This window comes from Barbus barbus (genome assembly GCF_936440315.1).
Source record: "Barbus barbus genome assembly, chromosome: 19".
In the NCBI taxonomy this organism is placed as follows: Eukaryota; Metazoa; Chordata; class Actinopteri; order Cypriniformes; family Cyprinidae; genus Barbus; species Barbus barbus.
This window is the reverse complement of record NC_136747.1, coordinates 14,262,334-14,286,666: the sequence shown is the minus strand read 5'-3', so window position 1 is coordinate 14,286,666 and position 24,333 is coordinate 14,262,334. Positions and strand designations below refer to the sequence as shown.

At 35.8% G+C, this 24,333-nt stretch overlaps 1 protein-coding gene across 2 annotated transcripts in view; it reads right to left on the bottom strand.

The window, feature by feature from the left end:
- phf14 (PHD finger protein 14) overlaps positions 1 to 21,262 on the bottom strand; it is a 96,400-nt gene extending 75,138 nt beyond the window's left edge. For both annotated transcript variants that reach the window (XM_079441514.1, XM_079441515.1), the window contains exons 1-7: positions 21,161 to 21,262; positions 20,297 to 20,407; positions 17,864 to 18,504; positions 16,408 to 16,549; positions 3,604 to 3,763; positions 2,745 to 2,856; positions 1,455 to 1,592 (exon numbers count right to left, since the gene is read on the bottom strand). In XM_079441514.1, the coding sequence (XP_079297640.1) occupies positions 1,455 to 1,592; positions 2,745 to 2,856; positions 3,604 to 3,763; positions 16,408 to 16,549; positions 17,864 to 18,504; positions 20,297 to 20,407; position 21,161 (1,305 nt within the window). In that variant the 5' untranslated portion in view covers positions 21,162 to 21,262. The remainder of the gene's footprint in view (positions 1 to 1,454; positions 1,593 to 2,744; positions 2,857 to 3,603; positions 3,764 to 16,407; positions 16,550 to 17,863; positions 18,505 to 20,296; positions 20,408 to 21,160) is intronic.
- Positions 21,263 to 24,333: the final 3,071 nt, after the last annotated feature.

Genomic DNA, 24,333 nt, shown 5'->3' with positions numbered 1-24,333 from the left:
GATCTGCCTTTCTCAGAAACAGCATTCTATGGAAGGGGAGAGAATCTTAGAACAATGTCAGCCTATTTCAGCAGTTTCAAATCTCTTCAGCTGAGACGTTCGCAGCAAGTTTCTCTCTTTGAGCTCACATCTCCTCGTCACAAGCATAGCATTTCCCCCCCTCCCTCGAGGGCAGATGGAAGCACAGCCATTTTCCGTCATCCACAGAATCATTTAGGCTTAAGGTGTCTCGCTGGATGCTATCAGCCCACTCACCTGTTGATATGAGGCCCTTTGCACAGCTGACTGGATTAAGTGGATTGCAGTGAGTAGGCACTTTTCCCCAGTGTTTATCTGTGCTGAACGCCACCATCATATGCTTCTCCAATATGGACTGCATATTTGAGCCACGAGGCTGATGGTCTGTGACCACGGCCTGGGCTGGGAATTTATTCAACTGGATGACCTTGTGCTCTGAGCCCTCTCTTTATGCTTATGGTATCTGTTTGATAAACTCTCGTACATGCACTTCAAACGTGCATGTGAAAAAAACGTGTTGACAGAATCAGAATCTTCTTAAAGGAACAGTTCAAGCTAAAATTAACATTCATTCACCCTCAGGCCATCCAAGATGGAGATCAGTTTGTTTCTTCTTCGGAACAGATTTGGAGAAATTTAGCATTATGTCACCTGCTCTATGCTGTGAATGGGTGCCGTTAGAATGAGAGCAAACTAGCTGATAAACACAACACAATAATCTACAAGTAACCCACATGTCTCCAGTGCATCAATTACCATCTTGTAATTGTGAGAAGTTGCGGGTCAATAACCCATGATAATGCTTCCTCCAGTGAAAAAGTCCATCCCCTGCCATCCTCTCACATCAGAATCCATTAAGATATTAGCACAAGACATTACTTGACGGACTAGAGTGGTGTGGATTATTGTTATGTTTTTATCAGCTGCTTGTACTCTCATTCTGACGACACCCATTCACTGCAGAGGATCTACTGATCAGCAGGTTATGCAATGCTAAAATTCTCCAAAATTGTTTGGATGATAAAACAAGCTTTTATACCACAAATAAGTCAAATGGACCATTTTTATATCTTCATGATGATTGTCATTTTAGAGCTTGGTTACCCCAGTCCTCATCCATTTTCACTACAGTAAAAAGACTGGCCAGAATAGTCTTTAAAAATGCACCTTTAGTGTTCCACAGAAAGAAGTCAGTCCTACAGGTTTAGGAACAAATGTGGGTGAGAAGTAAAAATTCAGTATTTGCTTTGAAATGGATTTGAGGATTATTTATTTATTTTTATTATGGAGGAATTCTTGAAAGAGTTAGATAAGAGCTGGAATGTTAAAAGCATGACTCTAAACATTACAAAGCTGGCATCACAAGAATGTGACTGTGGGGAAGTTAGAGAAAAACATTAAATAATGCAGTTCAAAGAGGATGACCACACACTAACCTCTTCCGCAGCAGCTTCAGACAGCAGCCCTTCTCGTTGAGCACACGTAACGTGGAAGAACGAGCGGCACATTCCGGCATCACAGCTGATGCAAACACCTGTTCGAGCAAAGCGTGCGTCTTCACACAAACTGCACTCCTGTAAACCATTAACCCAAACAGACCATTGTGACAACAGCAAATGACAGAAAATTATTAAGAAAACATGACAGCTAAAGACTTGGCATTATTTATAAACCAAAAGCTGATTGTGTAATAGCTTTAATATGCAAAAAAGATCTTTCAACACCATTATAACAATCCCACATTCATTTAGTGTATAGTTCTATATTTAAGATAAGGTGGACAACGAGTCTCTAAAAGCCCATTTGACTTTCTCCAATTACTGGAGTTCAAAATTAAAATAATAATAGCCTTTCTCTAGGAGTAATTTCTTTTCACATGTACAGCACAAACCATTAAAGAAAGCCTTTCAAGTGCTTCTAAAGTAATTTGCTTCCCAGTAAAAGGAACCTCTTCTGACTTACTGACACATAAAATAATGTAAATGTCAAAATGTCTACAGTCGACAGAAAATCTTGGGAGGGAAGTGAAAGACGCCCTTTGCTCAGAAAAGGAAGTCAGCATTTCACATCTTGTATCAGAATTTTGTTTTTGTTTTAAATAAAGTGGCAAGAAAAAAAAAAAAGAAAAGAAAACAGGATTTCAAGCAATTAAAATTAGTCAATATCTAGGATGCACCAATTCATCAGCTATTTTACTGATTGCTTTTAGCTGATAGCCTATGCAAATCTGTGATAATCTGACAGTGATAATATAATATAAATTCATCCATATATTCATATACACTACCGGTGCAAAGTTTGGGGTAGGAACTTTTTTTAACGAAATTAATACCGAGTAAGGATGGATTAAATTGCTCAAAAGTGGTGTAATCCAATTTACAAATGTTGAAAAAACAAATATATTAAGCAGCACAAGTGTTTCCGCTGGTTTCAGAATGTTTCTTGAGCACCAAATTAGCATATTAGAATGTTTTCTTGCCATCATATCACATTAGTCATATTGTGTATTGTATATTTCATAACATTTTAGAACTTAACAGTCTGGTGCATTTTGCTGCAAAAGAAAAAAAATCGTAAATAAATGACGGTAATTTGATCAGTAGTGGTTGATTATAGTGTTCAAATACTGATTATCATGTTGGCTTACCACTATTAATAACCTCTTCTTGAAGTAATGTTAGTTTATTTTTTTTAGCTGTCTGTCATTAGTAACCTTTGGTACTTGCCTTTGCCCCGTACTTTGAGTAGTTCATCTCTGTGAGTGTTACAGGCCGCAGCTTGTCAATGTCTCCAAACGCGACCCCTGGAACATAAAGGGCACACACCACGTGCACCCACCTTCAGCAGAACAAAGCAAAGTTGAGCATTCATCCATAATATCTACTTTTACAATTATAAGGACAGTTACTTATTCACTTTGTGTGCTGAATAACAAATATGTTCGTAATGACATTAATTCCGAGGTCCACCATTAGCAGAACAAAGCAGCACCTAGTTAATGGAAGACTATTCACTATTCCCTGAATAACTGCTATAACCCTTAAGCCATTCAGAAGAGGAAATACTCAGTTACAGGTTCAAATGTACTCGAATGGTCAAGTTAGGTGTGACAGAATTTCAAATGCAGACTTTAGGAAGGAGAATCCGAAGTCCAATATAAAGATATCCATCTTTGGTGAGCGCACGCTCCACACTTTAATTTGCTGTGTTTTTCATGCTCTAGTGAAGTAGTAAATTTGGGTGCAGACGGGCTGAGGAGCACTATCAGTGATAACGTGGCTTGAGTCTTCACGCTTCAGACGCCTCTCTCTTCCTCTCCCTCTCTCTCAGCCCCATCCCTCTCTTCCTCCTAGCCAAATCCACCACTTTTTCTCATCCTGCACATACCTGTGCCTCCAAGTATTTTACTTATTTAGCATTTTTCCAGCAACTTAGCTCAAAGGGTGGCATAAAAACTTTCAACGGATATACAACAATTAAAGGAGTAACTCAAAGATGAAAGGTGTGACGGGGTGGCTGTGCCTTTAATGGGTGTGCTAATGATGATAAAGGATAATATCAGACCGAGCATCGGTTAAAACTCACCTCCCTGCATCAGTTTCTTTGAAGATGCCGTCCTGACTGGGACAGAGCTCACAGCTGGGTGTGACGCCATTCTTGCACGCGTCACAGAACCACGGTTCTGTCGAGTTCTCCGAGGCCGAGCTCATGATAGAGTCACTTTCACCATCAACACCATAACAACCTGAGAAATAAGAAAGAAAGGCTGTTTCTCAATTCCAAGAATGCGAAGAACGGACTTGTGTTCTCGTCTTGCCAGGCTGCCTTGAAAGAACAAACTAGGAAGGACGCGAGAACACAGAACGCATCCTTGTGAGAATTGAGATGTGCTGTGATCTTGCTAAGTCTAAGCACTAACTGACAGCAGCACGGAATGCAAAAAACAAGTGTCATAACGCTTTTAAAACATTTATTATATTTTAGTATAGATGATATTTTCATATTTTATAGCTTTTTACTACATGTATTTGAGAAAAAAGTATGACAGGGTTTCTCACTTTATTAAAATTATGCAAAACAAAATGCTTAGTTTAATGAGCCGTCACGCATTTGTGAGCTAGCAGCGGTAATCTCTTCATCGAGAATGAGAATCTTACAGGCTTCCGTAAGTCGTTCGCATGCAGCGTCTTTTGTGCTTTCCTACAGTTTGATTCTCCCAAGTCTGCATTCGATGCATCCTCGATTTCAAGAACACTTTCATGTGTCCTCTGTACTTGCGTTCTTGAGTATTGGAATTGAACTTCGACGGTTAATGATGGTTAATGAGCGAGAACACAAGTTGCAAGAGATTACATAAGAATTCTTATTGAGAAATGGCCAAAGTCAATATTGAGTACTGGCTCAGTTCTTCTTATAAAGTTGTTACATTGTAAACTATTCACAATCAAAAATACTGAATCTGTGCAGTACATGCACAAATATGCATATTTATAAATTTTCAAATATTGAAAACATATGTGCTGGTTAAAATTTCTGTGGTAACCGTAATTTCCTTTTCCAGGACTGATGAATAGAAAGCCCAAAAGAACATAAGTTATTTTAAAAACAGATCTTTTAGATCTATTTAAGATCTTTTAGATTTTTATTTTAAAAAATCTTGAATCTTCTGACACATTCATAAAGTGACACATATTTCAGCGATTTCATTTTGCTGGAGAAAGAAACCTTAACATTTAACAATAATGAAAAAAACATTTCTATAAATCTGGCACATTAAAACTTTTTTTTTTTTTGGTAGTAATGTGAAAATGTTGGCAGGGCAATTTAAAATCTAAACTACAGAAGAAAATATCCTTAGTGCTAAGCTACCTGAATTAGCAAGCGTGCATGACACAATGTCAAAAAAACAAAGAAATCTAGAGCACAGAATGCTTTTGTTGCTAAAACTTTTTCTCAGACAAAGCTAACAATAAGGCCATTTGATCAAATGGTAGCATCGCAAGTCAAAGATGGAAGCATTGGGCCAACAAAAGCATTTTAATGTTGTCCCCTTAATTTCCTCAGGTTGCCAAGACAATTACTGTGCTGATCAGGTTACCATGATGCCTATTACACTCAGCAAACGTGCTCCATGCCACCAATAAGGGCGGCAATCAGCTCCTTCTCAACACTGCAGAGATAACGTTCCCGTTCCTAATACAGCAAACCAGCCCCCGGGCATTGGAGAAATGGAGAGAGAGACAAGCAAATAAAAGTTCAGGTACTTTGCATACTCGCCACAAAAGAGCCAAACAGCAAAATGTGCAGAGAATGCTTAAGCATGGCTTTTCTCTGAGTCTCAACCAACAGACTAAAACTTCTAGGTTTGTTGTGATAAACACAGCAGAACTTGGGAGCGGTAGATATTAAAGCTGAGGGGAAAAATTAAGGTGTGCAAATTTCGTGAGGTAAATAATGTTTATGTTTGCCGGAATCATCCAGGTCACTTTTTCCAAGAGGAAACACAGGTGCATGTGAAGAGCACACAGCACCTCTCACCAGTGCAACCAAATATGAGGCATTCGTATCCTCATCTTGCAGTCATTTTGAACCATGTGGTAATGGGTGTCATTACGAAGCCCAGCCTGACGTTTATTTTCTTAAAGCTATTATGGGAACACTGCTGGCAACAGTTGGGTGTGTATTACTGACTGGGCTTTGAACCATGTGGCTGGAGCTCGCAATGATCAGTTTGCTGGTTTAACGGACTTACTGCTGAACCGTCAAGCAAATCTCCGATGTTCCTTTTGAACTCAGATACAAAGCAGGACCTGCTAAGCCACAGGGTGCTGGCTAATATGAGCTAAGCTGGAAAAAAGTGATGACTACAGGAGAGCTTCATAATCCCTGAGGAGAAGATTATCCTTGTCAGAAATGACGAGCTTGGCAGTTAAAGAGCGACCTGGGGAAGGGTGGTGACAAAATCAAGAGGAACACTTTTAAGATTTAATGGAGGAAGGTTCAAGATTGGCTTCAGAATGAGTTAACAAGCTAGGCAGGTGTGTGCATGTGTCAGAGTATAACTGAAATCAGACAATGAGGCAAAGACTGCTGATATTGTGTGTTCTTCAACAATTTATTTGTTAGGTGTTCAACTTCACTCTTATGATGTGTAAACAATGACAGGTATGCAATAATTTAACTGCATACTATAAAAATGACAGCGATTTGGTTTATTTGCATCTTTAATAGCCAAAGGGAACAAAATAACTTCATTACAGTTCCGACTTCAAGCAAATGATTCCTTGAAGTCATCGTGATATATTTGCACAAAGGTCTTTTTTTTTTTTTTTTCAGCAAAACTTGCAATTACAGTCATCTACAGGCACCTACAACAGAATTGAATGCAATGTGAATCACATATTTTTAAGGTATGATTTTACGTTTTTGAAATAAGCTCAAATAAGTAAATATGCTCTCTAAGGCTGCACTGATCAACAATACATTAAAAACAGTAATGTTGTGATATATATATATATATATATATATATATATACTCCAGTTTTCAGTGTCACATGATCCTTCAGAAATCATTCTAATATGCTGATTTGGTCCTGAAGAAACATGTCTTGTTTAAAATTAATGTTGAATGAATTCTAAAGAATAGAATTTATTTAAATAAATTAAAATATGTATCAATGCAAAAGTAAATGTAACAGTATATTTATTCATTTTTTAACGCCATGCCAGCATCAAGGCTATTTTCATGGCGATCTCTGAATAAATTATATACAATATAGCAAAAGGTTATAAAAGACATTTCAGATGTACACTAGACAAAATTCTAAAATACATTCAGGTGATACATTTTTAAATAAATCAGTTAACCACACATCTGAATAAAACCATTGTGTATTTACATTAAAAATCCAATAAAATATTTGTTTTATTTTATTATAAAATATTTTAAATGTTTTATCTCATTTTAGTTTGGCAAGTAAGGCATGATGGTGGGTCTTCACCTTTTGATAAATATTCATGTGTAAATCTTGTATGACCTAAAAGACACCTTGTAAAAACAACTTGGTCATACCTAGATTTAAAATTAATTAAAAAATAATAATAATAATAATAATAATAATAATAATAAAGATTCTTACACTAGAATTTGTTTCATATAACTTATTTCCATGCCATTTATCCCATTCTATCTGCCACATGACATTAATATAAGAGCTTATCACAGGTTTGACACCGCAAAAAGGAATTTGATACTTGGAAATATTCAGTTTGAGTGCTTCTTTTGCAGTGATATCTGCTTTCTTGTTACCAGAAAAAAAAACAATATGACCTGGAACCCAGCAGAAGAAAATACTGAAGTTTAAATGTAACAACATAAATAGAATGCACTTCATTTTGATAGCCTACTTTAGACATTCTACTAACAGTAAGTAACTTTGCAGCTACACGTCATCTAGCAGTCCTTAGAGTATTCGAAGACTGTCTGCTTAATATCTTCTAACACTATTTTGATGGGTCCACAACATACAACATACTGACTAGAAGAAACCTTGCAAGTACATGCCAACATTCTAATAACCCTAAACCTAACCTAACAGTCTACTCTAAGAGTTAGTAGACACGTAGTTGCAAATTAATGAGAATTAGTTGACATGCAGTTGCAGTTACTTATAGATAGTAGCATGACTAAAGTTGACTATCAAAATAAAGTGTAACCTAAAATTCCTTACGGTCACTTTTGATCAATGTAATCCATTCCTGCTCAATAAATATTCATTTAAAAAATAAATAAGCAAATCTTACTGACCCCAAACTTTTAAACGGTAGTGTTTTCTTTCATGAAAAATGTATATTATTTAAGCTAAACAAAAAGTTGTCTAAAATGTTAAACAAGGTAGGCAAACCACCAGAAAACAATTAAATAATTATGTGGTTATGACATACTTGTGGCTATAAACAGTGTATTATATTGTATTGCAAGACTTCGATAAAAAAAAAGGGCAAGTCAAAATTATTTTCAGGGGTAATCAACAACTGCAACTTTTACTCGGTATTGAAGCCAGAACATTGCTTTAATATGAAGTCCTTTGACTCTTTCTGTGTTTGTCAAATGATTAATGAGTAAACGTTCAGCGCAGCGATGTATTTCAATTATGTTCACTCAGTTTCTTCCCTAAATGCTAATATTTTTCATCCAGGATGAAGTAGATTTATTCAATAGCTCAAATATTAGCCAAGTCAGCATGCAACGCAGGACCACGGAGAGGAACAACAGAATCGAGTCAGGGGGCACAGGAATGAATGAATAGGGCCAATTAGAGCCCAAAGACCTGGCAGATGAGAAAGAGAGAGGGGGGAGAAAAGATGAGGTAAAAGCTACGAATGGCAGCTGCCTTGATGTAAATCTGCAAAACTGATTCGGTTTCTAAAAAAAAGCCTTTTGAAAACCAGCTCTCTCTCTTTCACACAACAATACAATCATTTTCATAACCAGCAATGCGTGGAATAAATCATTTCCTCATTAAGAGGTGAGTGAAAAGAAATAAAATGAAAAAATTCAAGGTTCTATCAAACAAGATAACATTTTAATTTAATACTTGTTTAATTCCGTGAAGCTGGTTTTGTACTGAGATGAAACCAATGTGATTCAGCTGTTATTAAGCGAGGCACCTTTTTAAGAACAAAGGCTTGAATTTGCTTAATAAATCAGTTTTATTCAGCAGTGTTTGAAATGCTTTGCTCCAATAGTCAATGAAAGTCAAAAGTGTTTTCACTACTCCGGCATGTAGCTATTGAACACATTACATACTAACTACTGCACATTATAAAACTACATTTTCAGGCTGTCATTCCTTTACAACATTTCACAATCAGATACCTTTTATTTAAACCAAATCAAATTACACAGTTCAATAACCACTCCTGAAGCACCCCGGGGTTAAGGGCATTTCTAAAAGCACAGCGCTAAAATGTTTTTAGGTCCTTTCACATCCTTTCCAAAGAATTCAAATCAGGACTTTGCCCGGGCAACTCTTAAGACTTTAAATCTGATTATTTTTAGCCATTCAGACATGAACTTGAGTCTGTGTTTTGGATAATTGTTCTCCTGCATCACCCAATTAAACTTTAACTAGAGGTGACGCACAGTTTTGACTACATTTTGTGATACAGACTCTTTCCAAGAACAATGGAAACTATTTAGCGACAAGAATAAACAACAGAATAAATCCAAATACTTTTCACCACACTGTAGCTTATTCTAGCCAATAATCAATAGGCCTAAAATGTCATTTTGGCAGTTTGGTACCTTGTAAACCCACAGGCACACCATCTGAAACAGAGACTATGCCTAGGGTCACATGCATTGCAGGTTCATTGTGATAATGCAATCCACCTTGAAGTCAAGCTGAAACTTTAACAGGGAGCAAGGGAACAGCGCTTACGGTCTGAGGACTGGAAGATCAAATAGAGCGAGCGAGAAACATGTTTTTAACCTTGAGCAAAATACTTAACCTGAATTAATTTAGCAATTACCCATATGTACAAAGGGATAACGGAAGTTCTTCTGCCAGGTGCACCAGTGTGAAAATGCATGTACAAAGTGTTTTCAATACATCCTGCTACACTCCACATAGCAAATACCTTCGAGCAAAACTGTTTAACTTCTGATGAGAAACCTATTCATAAACTAAGGCAGTTCAGCACACAAAGCTTCTCACTGTGTTCCCAAAACATAGACCCATCACAAAAACTGTCATAACACAACATGATATAAAGGGGAAAAACAAAGCCATTATTCCTGTAACAAAATACACTGCTAAAAGCACAAGACCGACTAGTCTCCAATCATTTGTTTTAGTATGGTTTGCACTAGACCAAGTTTTAAGAGTGTGTCCAACTGAAACATGGTAACGCAAGTGTTTCCATTACTCCAACTTCTGGATTTTGTGCTGTGAACAATGTTTTCCATAATGCATTAGATCTACATCAAATGAACAAATTTACAAATAACACTAGATTACACTAGGAATCATTCAAATTCTTTTTTTAAATGTTTGTACGTGACTTTCTATTCCGTTAATGAATGACTCGAGTTTTTAGTGAATCAAATGCATAGGCTAGTTTATGCTTAAGTACTAAAATTACTAAAACTGAAACTAAAAAATAAATAAAAACTAAAAACAAAAACTAATAAAAATGCTAAAAATCACAGAAAAAAAAAAAAAAAAAAAAAAAAAAAAAAATCACTAGATAAATTAAAATTCAAACTGAAAATATAAAAACAAAATCTATTTCAAAATATTAAGACATACTTATTGTATAAATATTACTAAAATAACACTGATCAATTCCCGACATCTCTAGTTAGTAAATATTTACTCTGACAACGACTGGATATGATTACATAAAATCTCAAATTTGCCATCAGTCTGGTTTATTTTGTTGTCATTATTCAAGTTTCTCAATTATTTTACAACTGAACTCAGGAATTGATATGGCTAAGAAATGAACAAATAATTCGCTGAAAATTACAGTCATTATAATTATAACACTCAACATTGAGTATTTAGATTGATTATAATGTATCAATGCGTTATTACACCCCTAATTAACACATGCTTATTTCAGTGAGTATTAACCAAGCATAAATTTGGATATGCAAGTTGGACTAACTTATAAAAAACAAAGTGAGAAAGCAGAAGACAAAAAAAACAAAAAACTATATTCTTTGAGGACTAAATTTGACCAAAAAACATTTAAGCAAGCAACCAACTTAAATGAATTGCACATGTTTGGGGAAATAATTAACTTTACGGTCCAGAACTCATTAGGGTCTTACTGAAATCAATACCAGCAGCATGGTAATTGGTGTTCCAATGAGTGCAAAGCCATTACTGAATGATGTGATGCTTTTTACTGGGGAACGGATTTAATAAACTCACTCCACTGAATGACAGTGGCGACCATTACAACACAGCCGGTAAAATTCCTCTTTTTGTTTTAATGAACTACTAAAGGACATAAAAACAACAAACAAGACGGAGGCGGAAAACAAGGATTCATAATTAGCCTGAATAGCCATTGCAGACCAGATCAAGTATGGTGGGGAACGTCTTTTTTAACACTTCTCTGGTAATGACGAGCGTGCAAATTGAGAGCGTTAGAGTTAGATGCTAATCAAAAGCATTGTGCGAGCGCTAGTTTGAGCTCAGATGGGAAATGTGTGTCAACTACTGGAACCAAAAGGCTCCGGTCTTCCTCTCTGCTCTGATCGAAGATGAGTCTCCAGCGCTTCTCTCAGATAGAGTCTTTCCCTTTAGAGTTTGAGCGAGGCCATATGCGAGGTCAGAGCCTCCACAGACTGCCAAGCTTCAGAGTCAAGCTGCAAGACACTTGCACACATCTAAGGATGACAGCTTGTCTCTTATCTTCGATGCTGCTCTTGTGGACCCTTTGCTCCATTACTTTATCATTCCACTTTTCCTGGCTCCTTCCCAAGAACATTTCCAAATCTCGCTGCCTAGTGGAGTTATCCAAATACTGCAACGTTAAGCAAAACTGCCACTTGAACTTTCTCTCAATAAATAGGCAGATTAGAATCTAAATCCTTTGTTTCAGCAGCCACCCATGCACCCTGCAGTTTGAGACGTGACATCCCATTTTTTACTGCACCAGGCTGCCGAAAACAGACTCTTTTCAATGCTTTCAAAAGCTTTATGGCTTTCGCGGAAGCAGCCTGACCCAAAATAGCTGACGTGAAGAAACAGCAGCCGATCGCCAGGCTTGGACAGCAAATTACCTACGGGTCTTACTTTTGTCTTTATGTGAAGAGCACTATAGAAACCGCTCCTTAGTCAGTGGCACTCATCTAAAGGTCACCTTTTCAAACTAGTGCACAAATATCAAGCGAGCATTTGTGACACAGTTAGCCATGAGGGCCGCCCACCTCCTGGACCAATCATGCCCTCTCCCACTGGGAATAGTAGTACCATGGAGCAGCTGGCATTAGCAGGTGGCAAGCGACTGGCCCAGGTCAAGAATTTTGCTCTGAAACAGCTGTCCAACCCCTTGGAAGCTGTTGCCATTCTCTGTCCTGATGTAATCTAATATCATTCAAGTGAATATTGAATCAGTTAAAATAAATTAGACTAAAATAAGTTAGACTAGTGACTAGGGATGGTTCAGCCAAAAAAAAACATTGTTCTTTCTTCTGTAGAACACAAGAGATACGTACAATGGAAGTCACTGGTCATTAAACATTACATTTGGTTGCCATCATTGTAAAAAATATCTGTGTTCCAAGAAAAGCCATACAGGTTTGGAACAACATGAGGGTGTGAGACCTACTTCACTTTTATTGCCACCTTTAAAGTTTTACAGTCAGTTTACATTCACAATCTTTGACAATATTTGAGCTAAAAATAATGACTTGTCAAAGGCTGGGCTGTAAATAAAAAAATAATTAATTAATTAAATGGGTAGAGATTCTGATTTAACATTTTAAGAGCAAAACCGTATTTTAAAAGTTTCGTTTCCAACACAGACAGCTTTGTTAACTACGAAAGGAGTAATTTTATTTTAAAAACATTTTTTCTCACAATTCTGTGCAAGAATTTGCCAACTTTGAAAGTGGATCATTGTTATACTATTTGAAGCAGTTGTTTTGCTTATAATTAACATACATAAAATACTTATTATAATAATAATAACAGAAAATCCAAATTCTGTACCATTATACCAAATTCTTCTGAATCCAAATGAATCTCTTTCTTATGAAATACAATTAGAATTTTTTTTTTATTATTACTATTAGAACAGATTCTGCACTCCTCTATAGGCCTCACCGCATTTTATACTTTTCATTCCACTGCTGAAAGAGAGCGAGAGACTTTGCGTGTCTATGAATCTGAGAAGTGTGGGGCTCTGAGAGCTGACACTGCAACACTGCTCTTGTCACGGTAAAGGACTCCTGGATGCTTCAAGGTTGCCCTCTGATTCAGTGGCGCTATGTTATGAAGTAGCTTGTTTCAGTGAGCTGACACTAAAGGGGGAGGAGTGAGTGTGTGTGTGTGTGTGTGTCTGTCTGTGCTTGAAATGGATCCCTCACTGCTGTTGTATATGTGTGTCATCTAACCAGGATGGCAGAGCCAGTGACTGATTTGACCATTTTCTAACTCAGACAAGCTATCAGTTTGAAAGTGCAGCTTATTTGACTTAGATAACACCACTGACAGCTTCAGACTAAAAATGACCCAACGGCTCCTAGAATTAAACTTTTTTTTTTTTTTTTTAGTTGAAAAATTAAAAAATTGCTTGATACAAACAGTTCTGTAGAAACGCCATTGCTCACGCTCCATCATTTTTGTGGATGAATTGTATGTGAACACCCCCCTCCCCTTTTCAAATAAATGCTATTAGTTTTAACTTTCTATTCTTAAAAAAAAAAAAAAAAAAAAAAAAAAAAACTTTAGCAGCTACTTTCAACATTTATAAAGATAAGAAATGTTTATGGTTATTAGAATGATTTCTGAAGGTTCAAGTGACACTGAAGACTGAAGTAATGGCTGCTGAAAATTCAGTTTTGCCATTACAGGAATAATTACATTTTAAAATATAAAACATTTAACTTCATAGAATGTATTAAAATATATTCAAATTCAAATATTATTCAAATATTTCAAGTCAATAATATCCTACAAAGGCTACAATATTACTATTTTACTTTATTTTGGTCAAATAAAGCCATGGTGAGCATAAGAGACATTTAAAAAAAAAAAAAAATTCTAAAAATGCCAACCCCAAACTTTTCAATGGTACTTTATATTTTGCATAAAAAGCATTGGATGAATGAAACCCGGATGATTTTCATTACATTGCTACACTCTTTTTTCCACAATAGCAATGGCAATTTTGTGCTGAATCTTAATGGTTCTAAAAACTATTCTCTTTGTACAAAATATAATCTCTTGATTTTGCCTTTGAATTTGAGGTGAATATCATCAGATTTACCCTTCTAGGATCCACTGAGATATTCATTAAGAATCAACTAGGGGGTGGAACATATGCTGTGGCATAAAGTACAGTACTATTAGAATACATATAGGCGAACCTAATGCATGGTTTAGTAAATTGAGTGCATATATTCTTTGTTTTCCACCTCTTAAACCACTCATTACTATGTGCTGAGCTGAAAGGACGAACAGGCCAATGCTCTGAAGTAGGGCTGGGCGATATGAGCATAAATTCATATCTCTGTATTTTTTGGCTGATTTGCGGTATATTTTGTATTTGGATTAAACAAAGTGAATGTAAGCATGTAGGCATATATTATGTGCAAAAAAGGATTAAAATCACATTACATTCTAACATTGTAATTTAAAAACAAAACAATGCTTTTAAAGCAGAAGTTAAATTTACTAAACTAAAAATGAACGTAAAAAAAAGCACAGACTGAGTAAAAAGGCTGTTTTGATTACAGTCACTTTACCATTAGTGCTATCATATAAATACACTAGATTTAGAATTCTACAGATGTCTCATTTATATTGTCCAACTACAAATATTTCAGCAAAATGTATATTTTAGACCGAGTTATTGCACTCCTATTTCATTGTGCTCTGTTTGGCGTGCTTGTTCTAAACAAAGTCTGTGAAGTTTAGCGGAAAATCGCAAAGCAAAAGCTCATGCACTTCTGACAGCAAAATGGAAATATTTCCATGGCTTTCTAACATTTACAGATGGAGAATACCTGTGAAATGTAAGTTATGCATTTAGGAAAACAGCACATAGCTTAAACCAGCGCATCTCTGTCAGCGGCACACGCAACATTTCTATCTGAGCATCTGACGGGCCGAGCCGCTTTAAACTGAAATTATAAACTATAGGCTATTATATCTAACGAGTTTTTTTTAAAGCCCTTCATATAAAGCTTGTCACATGTTTAGAACAAAGTGTATTACGCACTCTCTCAACAGCAGTTCAGTCTGTGTCCTCCCTATAGATATTTTTTCAGACACGCTCGTATCAAACTCGATATTAACGGTATTGCTTCATACCGTCTCGCTTATAAAAATATCAATATATCGTACAAACTCAATATACCGCCCAGCCCTACTCTGAAGACGCAATTAACTAATGCGTCCTCACCAGATGAAATCTGATAAGCAAGCAGGTAAATAAGTAGTCATTTAACAGATGCTTTAATCCAAAGTGACTTACTTGTTACAAAGACAATCCCTCTGGAGATTAAGTTTGTTGCTCAAGGGCACAAAAGTGACTGTTGTTCCTCAGGGGGTTTGAACCAGCAATCTTTTGATTTACTCTGAACAATCCTCATCCTTTGGCACTACGCCACACCACATAAAACTAAATCATATCAATTTCAAATGTGTATTATTGACTTAACTATTCATTCATCTACGGATATTCATAAGTTTATTTAAAGCATATATTGATATCACATACCCAGCTAAATTTTTTTAATTAGCTGATTTATTCTGACGGTTATTTTCAATCATATCTAAAATATGCGCACAAAACTGAATCAACCAAATCTCAATGTATTCAAGCAGAACAGGCTTCTACTACTCTTTTATTCACCTGTGAGGCTTCTGCAAATCAACAGAACATCAGCACAAAAACAAGCAGTAAATAAATAAAGAAAGAAATCAGTGAGTAATTGAAAATTAGTGGTGACACATTGATCCAGCCAGCCTGGCTGGTGTGAAGCGGGCCTGTCTGAATGAGATGGCCGCCGCTAAAAGACGGTTTAAAGCGTAATTGATTTTTGTTTCCAACGAGTCAGAGTCACAATGAGCTAATAATGTGGGATGATGAAGATCAATCTCCGTTCTGTGTTTATTCTCCTCACGCTTGTTTGACAATGTAATCTAGTGTACAGGCGCACAGCGAATGTATGGCATACGATGAGACGAGTTTCACAACAAACTTAAAAGAAACAGAATTATTGCTTGAGATTTTATTGTTATCTAAGTGAAAAAAAACACCTAAAATGTAATCCTAAAAGTACCATTGGTTTTGGACCTTCTAATGTAAACAAGGTGCATCCTTATTATTAGTAGCATCTAGCTAATTATTTGATTTAAACGTGAGCTTTGTTTAGAAGACTGATACGACTGAAGTATTCTTATGCGTGTATACATCTTATTTCTCAAAACTGCTACACATTTCTAGAAGTCAAATTTTGCAAAATATTAGCAAAATGTGAGTGCACCTTTAAGATTTTTTTGTTCAAGTTAGAGATTTGCGATGGGAGAGCAGGAACTGAATATTTAAATATATTCTAATTTTTCAAAACTTTGTGCAAACATTTGAGATCAATATTTGAGCTGAGTTTTCAGAGGCAGGCAGCAGAGTTTGGGATTTTACCTTCATGCACGGTCACGCCACAGTTGTCACACTGGATGATCTCATCCGCATCTTCACTGTTGTCTCCCAGACACACGCAGCAGATAAGGATATGCTCCATCCGCTGGGAGCTCCAGGTCTGGGGACGTTCCAGCAGAGAGTCCTGAGGAAGCAATGGATAACTTAGCAATCCAACTCTAGTAAGGGATGTAACAACTGGTAGGACTAGTGTCCTCTACCACCATCCAAATCTCTTCCTCTGAAAAAAAACGGAAATGGACCAGTGTGGGAAAAAACCTGAGACAAAAAAGTAAAGCCACTCAAAAGCTTCTGCTCTAATTCCACCTCTGAGATTGGAAGATTAGCCAATCCAATAAACTGAAGTTCTCAGATAAGCCTATTCACAAGGATTGCTCTTTTGTATCAACGATCTGATGGCATGTGAGCCAATGACTGGATTATCTGATTGCTTGTGTATTCCTAAATGCACAATAATACATTTTCATTTGAGAATTCAAGTTGATTCCATACAACTGAGCTTTTGGACAAATTTAAACAAGTGGATAGATCAGCTATTTGATTTTATCTGCATTCATTGTGAAAAATAGGGCACACACAAACCAGTTTTCAGTAAATGGAGACAGATGAATAGTTTATTAATAAATCAAATTGTACTTTGTGAAGATGTTTGCATTAATTGTAGGTGGAATGTATTAAAATCTTAACAATTAACATGAAGTACCAGTTACGACTGTTACAGTATTACAGGGTGTTTGAACAAACAAAAATCAGAAAATCCTTGGAAGACTACTGCAAAATATATTTGATAAATACATAAGATAAAGCCCATAAAGTGTGTAGAAAGTAATTAAATTGAGCATTCTGAGGAATATAGAATTTGTGTTTTGAGTATGAATAAGGCAAGTTAATAAGGTGTTGATCTTTACATACACCATTCAAAAATTTAGGGCTGTAAGATTCTTCAATGATTTTAAAATAAGTCTTTTATGTTCACAAACATTTATTTGATCAAAAATACATAAAAACAGTAATATTATGGAAGATTATTTAAAATTAAATTATTTAATTTAAAATAACTGATTTATATTTTTTATATATTTTAAAATGGAATTAATCCCTGTGATATAAAAGCCATTATTCCAGTCTTCAGTGTCACATGATCCTTCAGAAATCATTCTAATATGCTGATTTACTGCTCAAGAGACATTTCTAATTATTATCATCAATGTTAAAAACAGTTGTGCTGTTAATATTTTTGAGATAACAGTGATGCATTTTTTCTGGATTCTTTGTTCAAAAGTTCAAAAGAAATCTTCTGTAACATTATAAAGTCTTTACTGTCACTTGTAATCAATTGAATGCATCTTTGCTGAATAAAAGTATTAATTCCTTTCAAAAACATTTCTTACTGATGCTAAACATTTAAACAGGTGTGCAATATCAGAGGAGATTTTACCTCATTGCCCTTCCCATGTGATGTGCTGTGGCTGTCATTGGTCTCCTCCTCATCAAAAGCCCCTGTGCTTTTGCCTGCTTTCCTCTTTGATTTCTTCCCTTCTTCCTCACTGTCACTACTACTGGTCTCGTTGTCATCATCCTCATTGTCCTCTTCATCACTACCCCCGTCCTCCTCTTCCTCGCTCCCTTCTTTCTCCTTCCCAGATGATGCCTTGCCTTTCTTTTTTCCTTGTGTGGGCCTCCAGTCATTGTCATCCTCACTGTCATAATCATCCATTTCGTGTAGCTCTTCCATTGTAGTGAAGTCCAACATGGGCCGGTTCCGCCGTAGGTTCCATTTTTTCGGCTCCGCTAAGCTTTCCTCTGCAGTGCCAGTACCATTTGTTTCTGTATCTGAGGATTTTTCTCCTTTTTTGTGATTCTTGGAGGTTTCCCCTGCTTCTTTGCTGCTGGTCTCCTCACAAAAAGACTGCTCCTTGGCTTTCTCCTCTTCTTCAGTGTCTTCATTCAATTCTTTGGCCTCTTCGTCATCTATGCCCTCTTCATCGGCTGAGCCAGCAGCATCAGAGTCGCTCTCAGAGCCCGCAGCACTGTCCTTTGAACCCTCCTCATCACTCCCGTTGCCAGTGCCCTCTGAACCTGATATACAAGTGTATGAGATTACATTAGCAGTGTCCTTTTTGTTTTTTGGGCAGAATACAGCATAAAGAAAAAAAGACTCTTCTGACAGAAAGCTTCACTTTAAGTGTTTCATGTACAATGGATAAACAATTTATAAATGATTTAAAATGAAAGGTATTTTTTACAAGGTAAAATAAAAAGAAAAATCCAAAAGTTTTTAGCATATTCTTACAATTGTTTTTTTATTTTAATACATCATAAGCATCACAGCTAGCTGATGTAGTCTGAAACTGGAAGAGAATTGTGTAATAGTCTTTGAAGTAACAGTTAAAATGGAGAATAAAGAATATTTTTTTAAAATGATCACAGCTTTAAATTTTGTTCATTAAAATATTATTTGTTGTAAATTGCTTTTAGGAAAGGAATCATTTTAATTAATGCATTTTACTTAAACTGCAGTCGGGTTATTTAGATTAGGTTAAAAAAAATAACTAACAAATAAAGCTAACTAACACAAAAACATGATAACAAGAAAAAACATGCAAAAAAAAATTATATATATACATATACATGTATACACATATATATATATATATATAAGTTTTAATTTATTAAAGGGAAAGGGGAAGTGGTATGTGGCCAAGTATGGTGACCCATATTCGGAATTTGTGCTCTGCATTTAACCCATCCAAGTGTACACACAGTAGTGAACATACACCCAGAGCAGTGGGCAGCCAAATGCGGCGCCCAGGGAGGTTTGGTGCCTTGCTCAAGGGTCTCATCTCAGTCGTGGTATTGAGGGTGGAGAGAGCGTTGGTTATTCACTCCCCCCACCTACAATCCCTGCCGGACCTGAGACTTGAACCCACGACCTTCGGATTACAAGTCCAACTCTCTATCCATTAGGCCACGACTGCCCTTTGATACATTTAAATAAATGCATCTCTAAAAATATGATTATGTGTTCAAATAAGTACTATATTTATGTAAACTTCTGGACAAAATATTGTCCAACACACTATATTTTGTTATGTAAAGATAGATGCTACATGTTGAATTGCAAATTAATCTTGAAAACGTTGATTACATCTGAGCAATAATCAATCTGAAAGATTGGATAAACATGAAAATCCATCCTTTCATGTAACATTAACAGAAGGCTTCATGAAATGGGAAGCACCGTGCATTTAACACCAACATGAACTATGAAAGTGTGGCTGGTAATTAATACATTTGTATAATTTTATACAGCCTATGACAATGATATTTTGTCAGATCAGAATAATTTGACACTGCATTTTATTTCTGACCAGAAATTTCTACATGCAGGAAAACTTCAAGACCCAAAGGGGTCAAAGTGTTAGAATTTCATTATCAGGCTGCAGATATTTCTGCACTTTTGTTGACAGCAGCTTGATGAGATAGCTTTGCGTTAACCTCCGTCTGTCATGGTGATATGGAGCCATTGCTTGTGTGACTCCAGTGTTAGCAATGCATTGCAGGAGGTCTAATCTACAGGCAGGGGAAAAGCAATGACGCACGTAGTGATGAAAGTCTCATCTCCACCTCAGCAGCTGTTTTCATGACAGGTGAGAAAACCCATGCAGGGGCCAAGTCTAAAATGGCCAGCTGCAGTAAAAAATATAAATGTAACCATCAGTTATGTTTTGAATATTTCAACTGTATGAGACTTGCCATCACTACTTATCATTATTTTACAGATCCACAGTACCATTTTTTTTTTACCTTCTCCCTATATGAACCACTTACATCGATGTGACAAGAATGAGTTTTGAGATTTAGTTTTTACCTGACGCATCTCCAACTTCAAAATCACTGTCATCTGAGCTGTCATAATCCAGAGCATCCAGCAAGGAGTCAGCCAAAGGCTTCACTTGCCGCCGCTTCGACCCCCGATCCACTAAATAAAGAAATAACACTTCCCAATGAGACTTTTAGAAATGTAATACTAAAATAACACATTCCAATGCACAATACAAGTGTCTAAAACAATTCAAATTAAACAACTAAATGATTGCCAAAAAAGAAAATTAGCCTTTTTGCACCAAATCCATTTAACGGTCATAAAGCTGCACTGCAATCAAAATATAAATACAGAAAGAGATGAGTGTGATACCTTCCCACCACCATGTAAGTTAAACATTATCTTCACACTTGTGGTCTCTGACCGTAACATAAATGTATTCAGTGTGTAACTTAAATGTATTATTTTAAACGACCAGTAAATAACAGACTGTAGCTGTGTTTCAAATCTCTCACTCACACACACATTAGGTTGGCACACAGGTCTCTGATGCCCTAAGATGCTATCACAGTAGACAGCTCACAGAGAAACACAGTCTGTTTATCTTATTAAGCTGGTTACAGAAGCTTTCTGGAGATACGAAGGCGCACTGTATTATATAATCGAACATAAGGTGGAAAAATGTTCGTATTTCTTTGAAATGTGTGATATTATGTGTTTGTAAAGGTGGATGATAGAGAAAGGAACTTCACATCAGTTAGCCAGCGAGCTAAAGCAACAGTAGCCTCGTGCTATCTATTAACGCTTATTTCTCTCATTTCACACCACATGTTGTAAATTCTAATGGTGATTCGGTTGCGCTATTTTTTCTCTTTCAAAATGTATAACATAACAGCGAGGATTACTCACTTTATGGAATTTTCGCGTTTGGATAGCTTGGACAAAGGTACAACGAACGCCTCCTCAGCTCATGTTCTGCGTAGTACGTTTAAGTCATTGTGTATCACGTGTGCACATTGTGCTGACGTTCAGCTCACAAAGTAGGAGTTGGAAACCATAGCAACCGCCGCATCAGTTACATTAGAGCACTGACATTACCCACGCCAGAGAAAAGAGTTTGAAGATATTATTGCCTTTATATGTTCACCAAATTCTTTTCCCCTCCACGATCGTGTTGTTTACATTTTGCGTCGTAGTTTTAAAACTATAGACTATATTTCCCTACGGTGGCCGAGAGAGCTCAACGCGCTGCAACTTCTGAAAACACATGCAAATAGAAAAAGCACCAGCAAGTCCAGAAAACATCTTCGTCAATTTGACAGCAGGTGCTGCAAATGCTCCAAACACAAACTAATAAAGAAACGCACTGCAAATGCACACAACACAACCAAATAAAAAAAATATTTGCAGAGTGTTTCTTTATTAGGTTGTGTTGAGAGCATTTGCAGTTTTCTTAATTTGCAGGTGTTTTTGATCATGAGGCTTCCAAAAAAGTCTATCCTGTGTTGTCCTCTCACATCAAAATCCACTGATATATTGTTTAGAACTGTTTTTGCTAGTAAATAGTTTGCTTATATATTATTGTGATGTTTTTATCCGCTGTTTGTACTTTCATTCTGACGGCACCCATTCCTCTACAGATGGGTGAGTAAATTTTAATTTTTGGGTGATCTATTATTTCAATTACTGTGATGTTGACTGATATAGCCTACTTTAGAGTTAGGCTATAGATTGAAAAATGCATCAAGAGGCAATACTGATTATCACTTATATTTCTCAGTCACTTCAACTCCCTAAATGATGCTACAATAGATATTGACTGTTTTTTACACACTGCTGCCATGAAAGAATGTAAACAGATTCTCATCTCTCTATTAGATTGTTTCCTCTCTTTTATTGTTGCCGTACATATCTATATGCTATTTCATGGGCTTTTTGTCAATTTTCCTTACTTGACAGAGTTCAGTGCTTAGTCAGTTTATTTGATTTATTTGTTTGACAAATGTTACAGTATTTAAATATTTTAAGGGTCATTCTATTTCTCAATATAATGAGTCTTTACTACATGAGTATGTCTTGTAGTTCAAAGATATTAAATTATTAATTTCATTACCTTTTTCTAAAAAGTTGTTAGAAAAGAAAATTAACTAAACGTAATTTTACATTTAAGGTTAAAACAAGTCTTAAAATTCCCATATGTTTGCAGAATAACAAGAACAATATTATGAGACTGGAAATGACTGTTTTTGGCTTGTTTTGAGAGCAAGGCTTGTTTCTGTCGTCCTCTGTTGACTTTGCCAGTTTAGCAAACAGGAGACGATTAAAATAAATGAGCCTAGATTGATCCTGATACACAGCGAGGGGAAGACTGATGGGGAAAGGCACGTGCAAGGGATGATTATGACTGTCCTTGCCCGATGACAAATGGCACTGTATTGTGCTGGAAAGCCACATTTTTTTATCCCTTGGCATCAAAAACACTTTTCAGATATCATCATAAGCTTCATCGTCATCATCACTGTCACCATTCTATTGCCAGCATTTTCCGTTGTAGATGACATGTGATATTGCCAATGAATGAAATGAATGTTTCATATTAGCCAAGGAGAATATGATTGTGCAACAGCACATATCTGTTGGTAAGTGTTATTTATTTATTTATTTATTTTTAGAGGCATTATTGTTGGCTAAAATATATTACTAATGCATCATTCTGCATCTATATTAATTATGGTGCAGTTTATGAATTGATGTATATTGCAGAATTAATGCTTAATATATTATAATATATTAATCAATACTGAAAGACATTTGCATTGTCACACACACAAAAAAACTAATAAATAAAATAAATAAATACTGTTCATTAGAACTTTGTTCATAAAAAAAAGAATACAAATCCTGAAAATGATTTCCACACAAATATTAAACAGCATTTTCAACATTGATAATAATCAGAAATGTTTCTCGAGCACAAATGCAGCGTACTAAAATTGATTTCTGAAGGATCACGTGACACTGAATACTATAGAAATGACTGATGAAAATAAGAGTTTAAAATATCTTAAAATAGAAAAAAAAATTAAATTATAATATATATATATATCACTGATTCTTGAAATAAGGGACAAAACATGTCCCCCATCAAAATGTTACAATCTGCCTTAAAAAACAATAAATTGTTTCATTTAAAAAGGCTTTAAAAGTTGGATATGAAAGACCTGTGTATGTTTAGACCCTTAGTTTTGTATATATTTATATTATTTCATAGTAATTTTATAAAATACCGGCACTGTATTATGAAAGCCCATGCAAATGAACTCGTCCTCTGTAGAGGTCACAGTATCAAACTGCAAAAAAAAGGGTTTTAAAATGCCCAAAATGCACAAATATGAATATGAGATTAATTGGATGGCTTAATAAAATATCACAAATTACTTAAAGTGAACATTGTATTATTTTATACATTAACAACAGCCTTTCAAAATCTGTCATCAATTCATGTCAACTCCGTCAGATATTTTTCAAATTTGAAATAAATCAGGCATATTTTGGTCAGCTTTAACCCTGAGGACCCCCTTTGACTTCTTTCTGTTGATGGATGCAGCAGTCCAACACATGGTCTCGTATGTTTTAAATTTTTTTAAATATTCAGCAAACAAGTTGAAATCCCTGTGGTCACAGCTTTTATGTGTCAACACTGTCTTCAAAGTAGGGATGATTTTAATCAAGAATTTTGAAATAAAAGTTGGTATTTTGGTTTAGTTTAGTGGCAGCTGGCAACTGAGGAAAATCAAAATGGCTACCATCTATTAGACATGATTAAGTTGAAAAAACATGTTGTTTTGTCAACTCCGTCAGACGTCAACTCCGTCAGATATTTTGTCTGACGGTGTTGACATGTAAGCTGACGGAGTGGACAAGTGCTCCAAAATACTCATTAAGTAATGTATAACAACTACATAGCATGATAATATGATCTAAGTATACATGTTGATTGACTTAAAATATCTTAATATATTTAAAATATATTAAGATATTTAAAAATATCTTAATATATTTTATCTGTACTATAGGCAGAC